We start from the raw sequence: 19,929 nt of genomic DNA on the forward strand, positions 1-19,929 counted from the left end.
GGGTATGCAGGGATCCCCGCGGGTTTAGTTCCCCAAATAACCAAAAAATCGAAAAACAAGACCCACAATTCAAAATTCCAATTCTTTCCCTTTTCCTAGCATCCAAACATAGAACACAACTAAAAATCAACCATAATCCAAAAACCCATATCAATAATCATAAGTAGAATTATGTATATATAATGAGCAAACCATCACATTCAGAGTAATACAAGCTTCTCTTTTACTAAATATGGAGTTTCATCAAAACAAAAAATAAAAATGGGTTAAAGTATATATATATATAGGCTAGGCATCGTCGAACAAAAAGAGGAAAAAAACTAAAATTTGAAAGAGCAGTTCCTGGAGAAGAAGATAGAGCAGTTCCTAGAGAAGAAAATAGAACAGAACCTGAAGAAAAAATAGAGAGTAGAACATGGAGAAGAAGATAGAGCAGTACCTGAAGAAGGCTTTGGAGAAGAAGAAGAAGAGGGACTAAAACCACACCCCTTTCTGATTCGCTTGGGAGACCCATCTGGGGCACTTCTTGACAAACTCCTCCCTCAGTCAGGAGGTGACCTACATCTTCGTGATTCTGTGAAGAATAAGAGAAGAAGAAGGGCTACGGCGCTAAGAATAAGAAGAATCTGAAAGAAAAGAAAAAGGAAATATGAGAAGGGGGGGGGGGGGGGGGGGGGCGGGGATCCGTGGAAAAAAAAAATTAAACCCGTGCCCCGCCCCGCCTTGCACAGGTTGGTTAAAATCTAACCAGTACCTGCGAAAAAAAACACTAAAACTTGTGTTTTTAGGCGCGGGGCGGGGGGTGCGGGTTGGGGTGGGTCCGCGGGTTTTTGCTCTCTCCTAGTCATGGTTGCCATCAAGCTTGACTTGCCAGTGTTAGGAGGGTATTGTGATCTTTATGTATGTAATTAAGTTCAATCTAATTTTAACTACGTGTATATAAGTTTTTAAGCATTCTCTCTTTGTAAGCCAATTATAAAGAAATACTTCTATTTAATGTTTGTATAATTTGGTATTAAATATAACTACCATGTCAAGAATGGGAGCGGACCTAGTTCATGTATTCGATAAAATAGGTTATAGCTTTGTGGTCGAGTTACGGAGGAGGCGAACTATTGATGCATGATAACTGTATTACAATTAATGATATTTATAGATGCATTAAGAGTGCTGAACAAGAAAATCCTAAATCAAATAAGGAATAAAATAAACCTATAATGAAATAGAATAAAGGCCTAACATAGAGAATATAAAATATTATAGCATTCACCCTCAAACTCAAGGTAGAAGCTTGAGTTTCGAAAAGAAATGATCTCTTTTTTTTTTTTTAGCTGAAGCTGAAACTAATTTGGACAACAATAAAATCTAAGCATGAGCTCGACTTTCAAAACTGTTGATGAAGTTGATGGCGATCTGTGCGACATGAGAGCAAAAATGTATGTGAGCTAAAATGGGAAAAAATCCAATGTGATTTATGTTAGGAACTTAATCCTACCCACGAGATGCGAAAAACAAGAAGAAAGCATAATGAAGGACTTTCAGGCAATCACACAAGAACACAAGATTTACGTGGTTCACCACTAAAGGTTACGTCCACAGAGTTGCAGCATATTTCACTACAATGGATAAATAATACAAGAGACTTTTACAATACAGAGATGTTGATTAAACTATTCAATTCTCAAACCCCCTTATAGAAAACCTATAAAAGACTTCTTAGTGTTTCTACAATTTTCTCATCACAACAAAGTCTCAAAGTAGGTCTTTAAATAGAAAATCGGATTTTTTAGGCAGCTGTGTCTTGAAGCCCTCGCGATGTGTCTGGATGCAACTAAGGTTCCATAGCTCCACGCCCCGCGTGTCTGGGCATGCTAACGCGCCATCCAAACTTGCCTCAAACAAGACACTTTCTAGAACTCCTGTTCGGATAGGCTCTGCTGCCTATCCGAACGGGCCTAGCCCCAAGCACTTGTTAAAGTTCCTGTATGGATAGGCCAATTTGCTATCTATATAGTCTCCGCAAAAAATAACAATGTAGAGAAAAATATGATTGTTAGCTCATAAGTGGAAGGTTGCCAGCTAGTGGACGACAATATATGGCAAGTGGAAGGTTGAGATGGCTAGAGGATAGTTGTTGGCAGTGGTCGGAGGAGGCTGCTAGGGCGATGCCGCAGGAATGCTGCTAGAGGCGGTGGCAGGAGGATGCCTACTAAAGGCGGCTGACACTACAATACAAAAAATCAGCATTTCCGAGTCGCTTTTTGGTTGTAGTTGTTTTAACAAAACGGCTCCACTTGGAGCCATTTTAAAAATGACTTGGAGTTTATAATTATTTTTATCTTTAACCGGTTTCTTAAAACCCTATATATATAGGTTATAATTATATTTAGTATATATATTATATATGTATAAACCTATTATATATAATACTATATATAACACTATATAAGTTGTGAACAACATTTATACATTTATTAATAATAGAAATATATAATATGTAAGTATACAAGGCATATTATAAAATATAGCCTATAAGTAACAAATTAACAGTATGTTATTGTATATATAACTAGAAAATATAAACTATGATATATGTATAATGTGAACAAGTAGTAAGTTTAATATATTCTATATAACTAAGTAATTATAATATAAGTATAATATATAACTATTATTAACCATGCATGTGTGATGTGATATATGTATGTGTGTATATATATATATATATATATATATATATATAATTTTTTTTAATTATAAAAAAAAGGAGAGTCGGGACAAGGCAAGTTTTAGATGCGTGGACTTTACCTATTGATCCCCATGAAGCATCTTTGGCAATGACCTATAGACTATAATTAACTACTTTATATCTAATATACATATAAATATCGAGTGACATGTAGTTAATTATATTTACTTATGCTCCGTTTGTTTCGACATAAAATGGTTTCCGTCGTAAAATGGTTTTAGGAAAGTCATTTTTCTGGAAAATATTTTTCGCCGAAAGCATTTTTCGGTGTTTGGCGTGTACAAAAAATCACAAATATTTTAATATTTTTATTCAAAACATATAAATATTAATGTAAAATAATATAAAAATTACCGAAGACGAGATTCTGTCACTGACCGACAGGATTCCGACCATTTTTACCGGATTTCGTCATTTCGGCTACTATAACCAAAATCCAAGATAAAGGCAGGAATCCGAACAATTTCGTCGAAATCTGGGTTGGCCGGATTCTGGCGAAAGTGACCGGATTCCGACCAAAAGTTACCGGGTTCCAGCCAAAATTGCCGGATTCCGACACAGAACGGCCGGACTTCGGCATACTGGCTGGAATCTGCTAGAACCGCTGGAATCCGGCCAGTCAGTAGGGATCTGGCCGTTCTGACCTGATCTGTCCGGCCAGCCGGCCGGAATCCGGCCTTTCTGGCTAGATCCCGGCCAGTCGGTAGGGATCCGACCGTTCTGGCCGGAATAATCTGGCCAAAACCGGCCGTTATGGCCTGATCTGTCCGGCCAATTGGCCGGAATACGGTCAACGGAATCTGGGTTGACCGAATTTCGTCACCGGATTCCGACGACATTGATCGGATGCTGTCGGATTTCGGTACCGACAAGATTTCGGTGATGGTCGACTGTGTCGTTTATAGGGGTTGAATGCGTCTGGCGTCTTCGGAAAATGATTTTTTTTTCTTCAGAAATTTACTAAACATTTTTAGTTAAACAGAAATCATTTTTCAGTTGACTATTATTTTCGCCCCTACCAAACACCGGAAAATGCCGAAATCATTTTTCAGAAATCATTTTACGCCGAAACAAACGGAGTATTAGTATATGTTAATTAACTAGATAATTTATTAGTTTATAAACTAGGGTTAAATACATATTTGCCCCATGTGCTTTACGATCTTTATTTTTTGCCCCCTCAGTTTCACTTTTTATCAAATTTGGTACCTGTGGTATATGAAAAGACGCAAATGGTACTTCTGTCTGATTTCCCGTCCAAAACTAATGTCCACCCACGGCATTTTCTGTCATGTTGTTGTCTGGATGTTGTTGGAAACGATGTGTAAAGAATTGGGTTCCGGGCTTCAAATTTTTAGGTATCCAATGACGTGGGTGGACGTTAGTTTTGGACGGGAAATCAGACGGAGGTACCATTTCCGTCTTTTCATATACCACAGTACCAAATTTGATAAAAAGTGAAACTGAGGGGGCAAAAAATAAAGATCGTAAAGCACAGAGGCAAATATGTATTTAACCCTATAAACTAACTAATTAGTATATATGTTAACTAATACACACACATATAAATATTAAGTAACATATATTACTTAATTACTAATATACATTTTTAAATTTATATAACTCATTTTTTGTAATATATTAATATATATTTTTATATATATAAGAGATATGAACGAGCTAACGAGTTGGGTGAGCGATCAAGTTGGACTAATTAACCCTAGCTATATATGTATTTATAGCCCTAAACCAAAATATGAGTCATATATATATATATAGATAGATAGATATAGCATCAAAAAAATTATATAAAAAAATTAAAAACAATTGGAATCGTTTTTGCCGAAACGACTTCAACCGGAATCTTTTTACAGTTTAAACGACTCTAGTTGGCGCCGTTTTATATACAAAACGACTCCACATGGAGTCTGGCGGCGTGCGCGCGGGACATTTCAGTCCCGCGCCATACCCCCAGCCATCACTTATCTGATCTCTCTCTCCATCACTCTAGTCTCTCTCTCCGCCGGAATTCCGCCACTCCTCCGGCCACTACGGTACATCCTATCTCTCTGTACTGCTCTTTCTCTCTCTCCGCCGGATGGTAAAGCTCCTCCGCTCCTCCTTCGTCGCCTTCGGTTGAGGGGAGGGAGTTAGGAGAGGGAAAATGGGCCTTCGATTTTTTGTTTGATTAGAGAGACTGAGTGGAAGGGGGGAGAAAGATGCTGGGGATTTTGAGGCAAAAAGTCGGTGCCGGAGGGTCTTCTCTTCTGGTACACCCGACAAAATTCTCTGTTACTGTTTATATTTTGTTAATGTTAGGTTCATATAGTTGTAGATTTTGTTCCGTTTTAATTTTAACGATTTCTGATTAGCTTCATTAGCTTAGCTGTGAATTTCGGTTTGCGTAGATTTTGTGACAGTCCTTACAGAGGACTCGTTCTGCTGCGTCGGCGTTGAGGAGTTACTCATCAGCAGCGAAAGAGGTAATGGTGGTGGTTTTTGTATAAATTTCTGTGCTGCTCGTTGCATTTCAAATGGACTGGCGTTGTTGTTTTTTAAATATTTTTATTATTTTAATTTGAATGTTTTCTTCACGTGCTGAGATTATATGTGATGCTTAAATCTGTCTCAGTTGTTTGATACGTGCAAGGTATTTTCTTCACGGCGTTCAAGCTATGCCACTTTGTTCTTCGTAATATTTGAAAATCGACCATGAGGAAGCTGAGTTTTGGTTGCGGTGGGGCATAATTGAAATTCATCGAGGAGGACATCGTAAACAAAAATTATGCTTTTTAAATTATTTTTGTGAGCATTCGATCTCACGAGTATGTATGAAGATTGGGGCATCATCTAAGGAACCCGAAAACCGTTTTTTTACCTGAATTATAATTTTTTTCACCCCAGTGGTGTGGTGTAGAGATCTAATTGAAAGGGTTAGTCTTTTTCTTTTGGATGTTACGAGAGGTTGTCTTTTCTCCTTCATGATGGTTCTTCTTTAGAAAACACTGATTTTTTCTATTGAAGTGATAATTATGGACAGATGACGGTGAGAGACGCTCTAAACTCTGCACTTGATGAGGAAATGTCTGCTGATCCTAAAGTATTTTTGATGGGTGGAGAGGTGAGGACAATTGGAAAGAAACTAGTATTTCCTGGATTTGATGTTCGTTCTTTCTTCTTATGTTCCTGTTTTATCTTTTGAGCGCAGGTTGGGGAATATCAAGGTGCATACAAGGTTAGACTTCAATATTTGAAGAGATGAATTCGTAGCTTTGTATTCCTGTGAAGACCAGATGTCGACTTTATACATTTGTCTAACAATCAGCTCCTTATCTTCAATTTTGTATAGATATCCAAAGGGCTTTTGGACAGGTATGGTCCTGAGAGGGTTCTTGATACACCAATTACGGAAGCTATTTCTGTTTGACTTGCCCTCTATTTGTTGGTTCTTTGGTTGCTTCTATAGTTGGTCAAGTAGATTAGTGATGATCCTGCAACACCATAAAAAAAAAATGTTTTATGGTGTTGACTCAAGCACGCAACTACCCTCTAAAACCCTAAAGGGCATAATTTAAACATCTAGTAGAGGTCAACATATTAAAATTAACCACTTGTTTTTCCAAGAAGATGATATCAAGATAACATGGTTTCTGTACTCTCGCTCTCAAACTAACACACACATACATAGAAGTCTTTCACTGAAGGATAATGGGTGTTTCCTCCTGCGATAATTTGATATGCTAATAATTTTGAACACAACTTTTGGTTCATTTATTTATAGTGCATTTTTCTAGTTTATAGCTATCTTGATGCTGTTCAGTTTCTAATTTTCTTTGTATTACTTGTATGTTGTTTTGGTTTGCCTTGCTAATTTATTTCAAATCTTTCATTTCCTCTTAGAATCTCATTCTACCTATCGCTGCAGGCAATTGACCACATCATTAATTCTGCTGCAAAATCAAACTATATGTCTGCTGGCCAGATATCTGTGCCTATAGTTTTTAGAGGGCCTAATGGTACTGCTGCTGGAGTTGGCGCCCAGTGCTCTCATGTATGTTTTTGCTGGCTTTATTTGTGTACCTATTTTCCCAATGTCCTTTATGACACAGCATGCTTGGGGTTCATTTCACAGTATAAGGGAGACAAACATGTGTCGATGCTCTATATAGTTAATTAAATAATAATTTTTTTTTTGTTGGTTTAATGCAGTGTTATGCTGCATGGTATGCCTCCTGCCCTGCTGGGTTGAAAGTGTTGTCCCCATACCCATCTGAAGATTATCGTGGACTGATAAAGGCTGCAATAAGGGATCCTGATCCTGTTGTTTTCCTTGAAAATGAGTTGTTGTGAGTATATCAGTGCATTGTGATTATGATGTATTAAGATTATGAATATCGTGCTAAATATTGTTGCTATTGATGTAAATATTGTGCTTCAGATATGGTGAGTCATTCCCTGTTTCAGCTAAAGTTCTTGATTCCAGTTTTTGCCTCCCAATAGGAAAGCTAAGGTGACGTTATGAATTATCTCAAAGATGTGCCTGTTACTGTTATCCTACTGTGTTCTCATTATAATGTCAATTCTTGTTCACTTGTAATTGTCTACTGCTCACAGATTGAGAGAGAAGGAACAGATGTGACTATTGCAGCTTTTTAAAAAATGGTGGGCTACGCTCTCAAGGTTTGTCTTCCATACCTCCTTCAGATGTTTATATCTATGTGGTTTTCTGTCTTCTAAGAAATAAATTGACCTGGTTGGTGCTTGACGAGTGGTAATATGTAATATGGAAGATGAGAAAATAAAATGAAGATTGGGAAGTATGTAATATGTATTGAAACGTATGTGTAATAATGTCCAAAGGATTACTAGATAAATAGGGGCGACTTTATGCTTTTAATGATATTTTTTTTCGATTACTAATTAAAGAAAATTACTCGATAAATTTTGCATTAGGTGTAATGGTTTGACTGTTGCAACTGCAATAATTAGAAACTATATGCTTGGGTGCTCTGGCATCTTTCAGATATATTATTTGCTTTGTCATGAGCCCCAATTACTATCGAAGAGATGGCATTGTTCAGATCCTCAGATGGAGTTGATTCACATGGTTGTAAAGCAATATTTCTTGTACTGTGATTCATATTTCTTATAAAGGGCTTGGTGCTCTAATCAGTGTGACATTGCATTGTGTGTTTCTCCTGCTTCACTTCACTTTCAGGGATTGTTCCTTGAATATGCTGTTTTGCAGCATCATTTCCCCAAAACTATTTATGAGAATTTAAGACCCTATTCTCAATTATAACGATAACATCACTTCTTCTAAGTTTTTATCTATACAGTCCATGTCAAGATCTGTGTGTGTGTGTTCCTCCATCTAGGAATAATTGTACTGCTTTTATGTGTGTGCACCATATTTTATTGGTGGTTTCTTCAAATTATGCTTATTATTTTTACCCTCTGAATTTTTTTGCAAGGTGGTATGCCAAACGATTTCTGCATCGAGGCATAGTGGCTCCGTATGACCACATATTTATGTGGGATGAAGACCTGGGAGTTGAACATTTTAATGCAGAAGAGTGAGTATTGGATATGAAATAGCTTGTTTCATAGTGACCATGTTTCAGTCCACTGAACAATTTTTTATGCCCTTTTTCATTCAATTTTAGATACATAAAACTAGTGAGGAAGTATGGCTTGGAGATTTCGCTGCCCAGTTTGGAACTTAACAGAGGGTTAACAGGTGGCCTTTATCTCTAACGCGCATATTGTATAAGATAAGGTAAGAATGTAAGATTATATGGACTGGTGGTTGGCCCTAGTGGGGGACAAGAGGCAATGTTTGCCAAAAAAAAAAAAACAAAAGAACAAAAAGAACAAAAAAAAAAAAAAAAAAGCAAAGAAAAGAAAAGAAAGAAAGAAAGGACTATTGGATTTGTACCGCGTCATGGCATTTCGGTCCTACCTGATTAGTGACGTGGGATGCCATGCCAAAGCTTTCAAGCCTCGCCACACCCACTCCAAAAGGCAGAGGTCGAGGTGGGATGAGACACCTGCCACGATGGTAACGCAACCCCAATGGAGGGGGAACGCCTATGGCTGCAGTGGCGTCATTCATGCCTGGGATTACTCCCGTGGGCGGAGTTGATCTGGCGACCCTGACGCTGGGGGCAATCAATCTGTGTGGCTCCATCACCCCAAAGCAGTACAATTTTTTGAGGTGGGAAAAGGATATTAAGGACAGGAACCGACGAGGAGCTGGATGCCATGTTTTCGCAAGAGGGTTATAAGGCTTTGGAGCCTCTGGCATCGTATGTGCCAATTAGGACTCCGGCGAGGAAGCTACTCGCAACGCCCACTTCGATGGGCATGCATGAGATTTGGGAAGGTCAATTCGGTAATTGACCAGGTCTAAATGAGGGTAAAATGGAGATATTTGCATCGAAAAAAATCACGCGTGGAGCACGTGACGCCCATTCCATATGGTCTGACGGAAATTGTTAACTAATAGGCCACATTGAAAAATCGAAAAACTTCGTTGGGCCACGTTGCAAAGTTTTAAAGATTGGAGTCAAGATTGAAAAGGGGGTTTAAGTACAACTTTGAGAGGGTGAATTGTATTTAACCCTAAAACTTATTTTTATACATATATATTAATAAATATGAATACCATACACACACACACACACACACAAGTGAGCTAACGATTCGAGCCGAACGAGTCGAGTCGAACTTATGCAAGTTGAGCTCACGAGCTTTGTCCAAGCCGAGTTTATACGAGTATGCCTCATTTAATATAGGAGCGAATTATTGTGTTCATGAACGACTCATTTATTTTTCGAACCGAGACCGAATCGAGCTTAAGCGAGTCGAGTCAAACCGAGTTCACAAGCAGCCGGGCTCATCTAACACCCCTAGATGTAGCCAATAAAAAGCTTTAACGTGTGGATGTAGGTCATAAGCTGAGCCACCTTAATTCTATGTGTCTCTCTTTCTTATTCTCAACTCTTTTTCAAATTATATGTTCTTACATGTATCAGAGCTTTTTTATCTTTAGCTAAGCACATATATGATAATCATCTCGTCAAGCTCACCTACATTGATGAAGATCATTGTGAAAAATATTATTGTCTAATTTACAAAGAAGAAAGATATCCAAATCATTAGTTCTATTCCCTTAGTCATCCCCGATGCATATTAGGAAAATATTCTTACCTTAAGTTTGGAAGTAATTTCACATCTTATCACCGACACCCTCTCATTTGAGACACTTATGTCTCAAAAGACTGGATCCTCCCCTCCACGTGATGCTCATCCACCGTTACTGTTTATGGAAAGCAAGTCATCTTGAAGACTTGAAGCGAAGAATCAACACTAAACTTCAAGTTACCCGTTCTCATCTCATGATTACCCGTTCTTCTTCCTTTCACGCTTATGGAATCCAGCTGTATTCCATGTCTCTGGCCCACGATTATTGAATCCATCTATCGCTTGCCACGCCCGTGACTCTTCCCTATTCCTATCACTTTTACCGAACACTTTTCTTACCTTTTCACTCTTGACATTCACTTTCTTTTCCTTTAAAGACCCCTCGTCACTCTTCAGATCCATCACACCCCATCACTCTTCAGTCTTCAGATCAGATCCTCCCACAGACTTGGCATTCCGATGAGCTGCGAAGTTGTTTCTTTAGCGATGGTGATTAAGGTTAGTGTTTTTAAAATTTTTGTTCCTTTTTTATTTTGTATGGTTTAGTTTAGAATTTGTTTAGTTTTTATTTTTTTTTGTTTCATATTGAAAAGAGATGAATAACTCATATAGAGTGAGCAGTTTATCTTTATCAATGCTAAGTCCCATGTTAGACTAGTTACTAATGCTCCGTTTGTTTCGGAGTAAAATGATTTTTGGAAAATGATTTTGGCAATTTCCGGTGTTTGGTAGGGGCGAAAATAATAGTCAACTAGAAAATGATTTTTGTTTGACAAAAAATGCTTAATAAATTTTAGAAAATAATTTACGCTTTTTAAAAGTGTAAATCATTTTCCGAAGACGTCAGACGCATTCGACCCCTTTTAAACGACACAGTCGACCTTCACGTTCAAGCAGTCGACCATCACCAAAATCTTGCCTGTACCAAAATCCGACAACATCCGGTCAATATCGCCGGAATTCGGTCTGCCCAAATTCCAACGTCCAAACTGGTCGTATTCCGACCATCTGGTCAGAATATCTCGGCTAGAACTGCCGGCGGGCTGGACGGATTTGGCCAGAACGGTCGGATCCATGCCGACTGGCCAGGATCTGGCAGGATTCCGGCCAATAGGCTGGAGTCCAGCCGTCCTGTTTCGAATTCCGGCAGTTTTGGCCGGAATCCGGGCACTTTCGCCGGAATCCGACCAACCTAGATTCCGACGAAACTATTCGAATTCCGGCCTTTATCTCGGATTCTGGCTATAGTAGCCAAAATCCGGTAAAAGTGGCTGGAATCCCATCGTTCAGTGACGGAATCTTGTCACTGATGATTTTTATATTATTTTACATTAATATTTATATGTTTTGAATAAAATTTGATTTTTTTAGGTTAATATGATTGAATAAAAATATAAAAAATATTTGTGATGTTCCGTAAGCACCAAACACCGAAAAATGTTTTCGGAGAAAAATATTTTCTAGAAAAATGACTTACCTAAAACCATTTTACGTCGAAATAAAAGAGCATAAGTGAAACTGGACTTTATAAAAAATTTTAGGAAAGTTTCAAATTGACTAATTATTTTGGGATGATAGCGCGTGGATAGCACTTTTCCTTTTGTTACAGAAGGTTTTTTTTTTAAAAAAAAATAGATGATTTTTGGTGTTGCTTCAATTTTGCGAATAATAATGTATAGTTTAAAATGGAAAGTTCGGCTGCGATTTGGATTTTCCTTTCATTCGGTGCATCCAGTTTGAAGTGTTTCATAGTATTGTTATATTTTTTGAAATCTTGCTTGAACTTCAGTCTTAAGGAACGGTGAGGATCGAAGACAGAAAGCCGATCAACCTGATCGCCCACCGACCGATGCCTGTCGTCGGCGGTGAATTGGATGCTTTTGGACTAAATAACGATTACATATAATATGTTTGATATGTTGGAAAAATCATCTTGGGATTTTTCAGAAAACAAAAGATTCTTATTATTATTTCAGAAATTAATTATATACAAATATAAATTTTGTAGAAGACTCCGGTTGGGCAGTTCTTACAGTTGAAGTCTTGGCAGCCGCACAAACTCTGGAACCTTTGTTGAAGAAATCTGTTGCTTCCAAAATTGTAAGTAGTTTTATATGTTTAGTAATATATATAGTGAAATGAAAATTACTTAAGGTCTGTTTGGATTTACGATTGCAAAAAATGCTGTTTTAAAATTTGCGATTTGAAAAAATGATTTTTAAAACGGTAGATAAACGTTTGACAAAATTGCAGTTTTGCTTTTAAAATTGCAGGTTAGCTTTTAAAATTCTGCGTTTTTAAAAAACACTCAATTATCTGCGATTTGAAAAAACAGTTTTCTACATTTTTAAATCGCAATTTTTTAAAAATGCAATTTTCAAACGGTTCATTTTCTGCGATTTGATTTAAAATCGCACTATTTGTCTATGAAATCGCAATCTCAAATGCACCCTAAGATATATAAAAATACTTAAAATGAATTACTCAAATACTTGAAATGAAATACTTACAAATTACAGACTAATTGACTTGAAACTTGAAATTGAAATGCTGGAGAACAACATGAGATACATGAAAATGTTTTAAGAAAGTTTCTGAAGATTATTTTTGGCGATCCGCATGAGATATGTTTTCATTCCAGAATTTGGGACCAGCTCAAAGTAATTATAGTACTATCAAAAAAGAGATTTTATCTATAGTTTGATCTTTTAAATCAAAATTTTTTAATTCGTGTTGATTGTGAAAGTGCAAAGCATGTTATTTAAACAAATTTTTGCAAGATGGCAATCAATTTTAAACATTTTTTTTTTTGTTTTGAAATTTCTGCAGGGAAAAGATGGCAGATAAAAAGCCACCCAAATCGCACAGTAAAACACCTTCCATCAAAGTTTCTCCAAGACACCCAGTAAACTTTCCCCAGCAAACATCTGGTTATGTTCCCATAAGTCCTGGTCAAAACTTGTTTTATGTCGAACCCAATATGAGTCATCTTGAGTCACCAGAAGATTTAGCCAAAGCTTACTTTCCTCCATCATGGCATTTTGCCCCTGTTCATCCTGCAAAGTCACCTGCATATTATAGAGATATTCTCCGTGATACAGAGTCAATCCGTATTAAATCTACCTATGATAAGAGTGATCAAACCAAACTCATTCACCATTCCCTTTATATCCACAAAATTGTCAGTCAAAAAGATTGGGGATCTCATCCCTACACCCTTCGAAATCTCAATAATCATCCAATCCAATACAGTTATCATGATTATATTGATGCTTGGTATAAAATTCTTTTATACCAAAACGAAAATTTTAGTCATTCATGGTCAATCAATTTTGATAAAAAATTCAGAGGACAATTTCCTTTATGGTTTCTAAGTTGGTGGTCAGCTCATGGACCTGTCCATGAATTAATTCCTGCTCAGTTACAGGACTCGGTCATATACTTCTCCACAGTTTTCAATTGGAGCGAGCATAAAGCCAAGTTCCCAATACTGATGCACTTTATGGGTAAATACAAAGTGCCCTGGATCCTCAAATGGCACTATGAAGTCAATTCAGACGTAGTCACCAGACGCTTCTCAGTAAAATGGTGGGAAAAATTCAACCATGATCGAATTATCTCCCAAGTTAATTCTGAATTCCCTTTGGTCAATCTGGAGCTCCCCAAGCCTTCCAGATTGAATACATGTGCTTCATCTTCCCTCTCAATCGAAGGAAGATCTAAGTCTAAGTTAAAAGAACTGGCAACACAGTTCAAAGGAAGATCTAAGTCTAAGTTAAAAGAAATTTTGCAACAAGTAATCCAAATGGGAGAAGACGAAGATGAGAGTACTTCTCCAGCCTCTTCTGAAGCTCCTTCAACTGGTCAAGCAATGGGAGAAGACGAAGATGAGTACTTCTTCAACCCCTTCTGAAGCTTCTTCAACTAGTAAAGCAATCAAGAAAATCTGCAGCTCCCCAAGCCTGCCAGATTTAATACATTCGTTTCATCTTCCTTCTCAATCGAAGGAAGATCTAAGTCTGAGTTAAAAGAACTGGCAAGACAGTTCTGAATTCCCTTTGGTCAATCTGCAGCTTCCCAAGCCTGCCAGATTTAATACATTCTCTTCCTCTTCCCTCTCAATCGGAGGAAGATCTAAGTCTGAGTTAAAAGAACTCGCAAGAAAGTTCTAAATTCCCTTTGGTCAATCTGCAGCTCCCCAAGCCTGCTAGATTGAATACATTCGCTTCAGCTTCCCTCTCAATCGAAGGAAGATCTAAGTCTGAGTTAAAAGAACTGGCAACTTAGTTTATGCTACAAGTAAACCAAATGGGAGAAGACGAAGATGAGAGTACTTCTCCAGCCTCTTCTTAAGCTTCTTCAACTAGTCAAGCAATGGGAGAAGACGAAGATGAGTACTTCTTCAACCCCTTCTGAAGCTTCTTCAACTAGTAAAGTAATCAAGAAAATGCAACTCCAGTTAGACCCATATTTTCAAGATGGTCAAGATTCTTAAGACTAAAACAGTCTTCTATCATCCAACTTCAACAGCACAATACTGTTGACAGGATAAGGCAAAAATAGTCACCATATTATGAATAGTGACTTTTTACTATTCATCCATTAGTCAAAAATTTCCTTTCGGTGCGATATATCTAAAGGAAAAGCAAAAGTAAAAGCAGAAGGAATTTACTTTCGTTGCTGCATTCAGTCAATCCAAGCTAGACTCCAATAATTCCAGAGCAGTCTCCAGCCTATTTAAGGACCTCCTATCAGAAGTTGAAGGCAAGCTGAAGAACAACCCAAATTCAATTCTCTAAGATCCTTTGTATCTCACAAAATATTTTATCCTATTTCCCTTTGTAAACACTAAGCAGTCTTAGTTATCATGTACTCGAAAGTTTTCTGATTTCAAATAGTCAACCGAGTAATTTTAAGTATTTGATCATCAATATATATATATATATATATATGTTCATTTACGAGTATATTATTTCTCTGCATCATTATATGTTGAGTTAGAAATTTATTTATTTGTTTATCCATCAAGAGTAACAACTCACGTGATTCCTCACTTGTTATTTTAATAGGGTATGAGAGGGTATGTATGCAAATCCTGCGGGCACAAAGATAAAGCATGTTTCTGAGTAGAAGAAAACAGTAAAAAGGTTTAAATTAAGAATTTAGATAATTAGTAACTTATGAAAGATGAAGCTTTTTAGATCCAATTCATAAGTCAGCTCTAGGTCATCCATATCCAGGATTCCAGTTATAGTAAATGAGGAAAAAGTTGAATATCAATTAGAAGACTCTAATATTGATTTAAATGACTGGAACATTCCCAAAGTCCCTGGTAAAGAAAGATACAGATAAAAATGGTCAATCACAGCCTTTAAAAGTGAACATCATGTTAAAACACTAGAACAAGTTTATGCTTTAAGTAAAGAACATGAAGCATGTCAACTATTTAGCTTAGAGTTCATTAGAAAGCATAGGTCAGATGGTCATAATTACATCTACATTGGTTTAGTTCAAATTGCAGTCAAAACATTAACAAGAAAAGGTCTTAACGCCTGTGTCTTGTTATGCTTAAGAGATGCACGATTCACTAATTTTAGTGATAGTACACTTGGTATAATTGAGTCAAGTCTGTATAATGGTCCAATTCATTTTGATTGTTATCCAAATTTCTCAATAAGTTTAAGTGATCCACACATATTGAAAGTATTAACATTAAACATCAAAACTTGGGGATACAAAGTTTTAGCTTGAGTCCAACCTTTAGCTTTAATATACAAGATCTACTATATATGTAGTGGGACAAATTTGAAGCTCAATAGGAAAAGAAAGCGAGATTTGAGAGAGAATTACCTCAAGTAGTTGCCCAACCGAATTCTCTTGGTTTCCTGCCTTCGGTGATTACCGAAGAAGAGAAGGGAGAAATTTTGTCTTGTTAAGGGGGAAAAGGGGACTCGAGTTTGAAGGGGGAGAAGGGGTGTTGGACTGTTGGCTGTCCTTTTCTTCTGGGCGGTCCCGACGGTCGGTGGGTGTTGGGACTGTTGGCCGTTGGTGTTACTTCAATAGTGTGGGAGAGAAAAGGATTCACAGAGCCAGAGAACAGAGAATGAGATTAAGCGTGCTAATTTTACTTACAATAAAAATTAGCTACAAATCGGTCTAATAAAGTAGGAAAATGTTAAATTTACAACACCAACACAACAACCACACAACAATCTCTCACATGAGGGTGTACCCCACACATTGGGGCCCACCCTCATGTGAGGGGTTGTTGTGTGGTTGTTGTGATGGTGTTGTGTATGAATCAAATCCCAATAAAGTATCATATGTTTTTAAGAGCGACATGTGTCGTATTTTTATTGGTCTGACGTGGCAATCCAACTGTTTTTGGTAACTTTGTGGACGAAAAACGACTTCAAGGAGTGATTCGCAATTTTAGTTTACCACAAGACCCTACAATAATTTTTTATACTACAGGGAGTGATTCGTAATTTAGGCGAACTTCAGGTTAGGTAAAAAAAAAAAATGTGAGAAACACATGCTATTAAAAAAGAGAAATGATTGTTGTACAATTTCAATAATTTTTTTTTTCAAACTAACCATTGGATCTGTTTTCCTACATGTGGGTCCTAAATATCCAATGGTTGATCTTAAAAAAAAAAAATTGTTAAAGTTGTACAAGAGTTGTAAACGTATCATATCTCATTAAAAAAACACGTGTTTCTCAATTCTCACATGCTAAGGGACACATGTCACTTTATTAGACTGATTTGTAGTTAATTGTTACAAACTAGTTTAAAGCTAATTTGTGTCCTTTTACCTTGTACTCTTTTAGTTAGGGTTTTGATTTTTAATTATAAAAAATTTCTAATTTAATTTATATTTTATACAATTTTTTTTTATTAAACGGATTAATTTGGATCAACTCACTTTTACCTAAACCCAATTACATAAAACTATAACTCATTCATTTCGTATTATATAAAAAATTATAAGGCATCAACAAAGTAGGTTCTAGCTAGCCTATCTTTGTGATTGGTGTTGAAAATAATGATTCGTTCATCAGTTGAGGAGTCCCGAAAATGTCATCTGTTGAGTAATATATAAGAACAAACATTCTGATATCATTAGTGATATTCCTTTAATGTGATTATGATGATGACACATAATTAATGTACAAGGCAATTAGTTGATAATACGTAGGGACTGAAAATTATATTTTGTTTGATTTTTGAGAAAATTTTATGAAGGGACTTGGGATTCATGAAATAGTTATGCATGACATCATAAAATTACCAACATCGGCATCATTGATAAGGTAATTAGTCATGGTTGCTATCAAGCTTGACTTGCCGGTGCCAGGAGTATGTTACGATCTTTATGTTAAATCTAATTTTAACCATGATATATATAAGCTTTTTAAACACTCTTCTCTTGCAAATCAATTTTAAAGGGTGATTTTTACTTAAAGTTTGTATCATTTGGTATTAAATACATGCAACTATCATGTCAAGTTTGGGATCGGACCTAGTTCATGTATGTGATCAAATAAATTGTGGCTTTGTGGTTGAGTTACGAAGGAAGCGAACTATTGATGCATGATAATTGTATTACAATGAGTGAGACAAGAAAAATCCTAAATTAAATAAGGAAGAGAATAGACCTATAATGAAATAGAATAAAGGCCTAATATAGAGAATATAAAATATTTTAACATTCACCCTCAAAGTCAAAGAGAATGTAAAATATTCTCTTGAACTACCTTTGGACAATCATCGAATCACCCTCGGGCCACCACCTAGTCATTCCAAGACCACTGCTGAGCCACACTGGACCATCACTGAGTCACTCCCGGACCATCACCTAGCCACCCCAAGATCACTGCCAAGCCACACTGGACCATCACCAAGCCACTCCCGGTCTGTCGCCAAGCCACCCCCAGACCACCGTTGGGCCACCCTAGATCATCATTGAGCCACCACCGAACCCCCTAAACCACCGCCGGACCGCCACGAAGCCACTCCTGGACGATCACTCAACCACCACGAGACACCCATGGACTACCTTCTGACCACCCCTAAGCAATTATTTTATATTAATATTTTTTATATTGTGAATAAAAATTGATTTTTATAAATTAATATGATTGAATGAAAATATAAAAAATATTCGCGATTTTTCATTCCCGCCAAACGTCGGAAAACATTTTTCTGAAAAATGATTTTCCTAAATATATTTTACAACAAAAACCATTTTACTCCAAAACAAACAGAGTATAATAATGCAAAACAAGGAAAAGAAAATCAGTTGGAATTCTAATTCTTCAGGGAGCACGGCGGCCTAAATCTATAGGAAATCAAGTCATTTTTTTGTTGAGATTCCACTCGAACGACATCAAACGAATTCTCCGATTGATGTTCTTCTTCTTCTTTTAATTATTATTATTATTATTTTTTTTTTCTTAATTTTGCTTGCACCGAAAGTAGTGGAGGTTGTTGTCCTATATATCAATTGTAATGTATAGAAATCTAGATGTAACCGTTAATTACATATTATAGTTTTAGTCATCAAAACTGTATAATTGAGTGGATATGCATCTTTTGTTCTTCTTAGTTTGAGCAATACTTTAGCCACATTCTTGGTGGACATAGGACAAAAGCATTTAAATAAACTCACTAGTCACTACTAAAAATTCTAAACCTAATTTGGCTGACTTGGACTAAACCCATTTATTAAATTACGTATACAATTTACAAAATAACACAAATCTTAAAATTTAAATAAAATATAAAACGAAATACTAATAACCTCAATAGTTAATGAATCCTAAATAAATTTTGTATTGATTTCGTGTTGGATTCACAGGTCATATAAAAATTTGCCTGCTATTATGTTGCATGTCATGTTTGGGTCATGTAAAAAATTGCGTTATGTCGCGTCTCGGGTTTGGGTTATATAAAAAATTGCGTTATGTCGCTTGTCGGGTTTGAGTTGTGTCAAAACATATATATAAGACTATATAAGTCAATCATAACTCGATCTATTTAATTAAACGAGTCAGACTCTTCAACCTTAATCCTTTACTTTCGTGTTGGGTTCGTATCGATTCGCGAGTCGTGTAAAATACTACCAACCATAAATATTGTCGGGCATTATGCACCTTTCACTTGATATTTCTGTCTTTTTTTAGAACAGAGACTTCATTCCATTAATAATGAAAGAATTGACCCCCAAAAGAGGATCTAGGGACACAATTGTTCCCTAAGTACAGCAACAACAATAAAATCTGGGACTTCTTCTAACCAAACTGAATCCCTCAAACTACAAGAAGCTCCTTTTGCAAGAGCATGAGCAACACTATTAAACTCCCTAGAAACATGGACAAAAGAAGCACTCCTAAAATAACTCAGTTCGGTTTGTATACTCTCTATAAAATGACCAATCTTAGATAAATTCGGAGTACTAGCATTGATGGCTTTAACAACTTGCAAGGAGTCCCCCTCAAAAATAGCATCAAAAAAACTGCCTCCCTAATGATAATAACAGCCTCCATAGTAGCCATAGCTTTAGCCATAAGTGGATCCACTCTCAACTGTTTTGAAATGCACCGGCCACCTAAAAAATTCACAGAGCTATCCCGAACTACCACTCCAATCCCAATGATATCCATGCCCTTATTGAGAGATGCATCCCAATTAATTTTAATCTTACCACAAGGTGGAGCTTGCCAACGAACAATAGAAACTAGGGCTGCATATCCCCCTATGTGGTTACTTTCCTATTCCTCAGTAGAATTACATAATCTGAAATCTTCAAGGGGCCTAACAGCTTCCTCATATACAACAATGGGGGGAGTAAAAATCTGATAAAAAACCATCTTTTCTAAGCCAAATCCGTCTACAAATCACTGCCATTAATTCCATGTCTTCCTTACTTGGTCGATTTAAGCATTCATCCATTAATTGTTTGAAACTTTC

At 36.7% G+C, this 19,929-nt stretch overlaps 1 protein-coding gene and 1 pseudogene across 2 annotated transcripts; both read left to right on the plus strand.

The window, feature by feature from the left end:
- The first annotated feature begins 4,698 nt into the window (after window positions 1–4,698).
- On the plus strand, window positions 4,699–8,494 carry LOC133880121 (pyruvate dehydrogenase E1 component subunit beta-1, mitochondrial-like; annotated as a pseudogene).
- Window positions 8,495–9,544: 1,050 nt separating this feature from the next.
- Window positions 9,545–14,874, plus strand: LOC133879405 (uncharacterized). 2 transcript variants are annotated; one of them, XM_062317970.1, is made up of 3 exons: window positions 9,545–10,453; window positions 11,964–12,055; window positions 12,785–14,874. In XM_062317970.1, the coding sequence occupies exon 3, from the start codon at window positions 12,792–12,794 to the stop codon at window positions 13,866–13,868; it is 1,077 nt and encodes a 358-aa protein (XP_062173954.1). In that variant the 5' UTR covers window positions 9,545–10,453; window positions 11,964–12,055; window positions 12,785–12,791; the 3' UTR covers window positions 13,869–14,874. The 2 variants fall into 2 exon arrangements, with proteins under 2 accessions (XP_062173954.1, XP_062173955.1); XM_062317971.1 differs by having other exon boundaries at window positions 11,967–12,055.
- Window positions 14,875–19,929: the final 5,055 nt, after the last annotated feature.

This window comes from Alnus glutinosa, chromosome 10 (genome assembly GCF_958979055.1).
Source record: "Alnus glutinosa chromosome 10, dhAlnGlut1.1, whole genome shotgun sequence".
NCBI lineage: Eukaryota > Viridiplantae > Streptophyta > Magnoliopsida > Fagales > Betulaceae > Alnus > Alnus glutinosa.

Coding starts and splice junctions, on each gene's coding strand:
- LOC133879405 (XM_062317970.1), top strand. CDS start 12,792: ATGGCAGATAAAAAGCCACCCAAATCGCACAGTAAAACACCTTCCATC.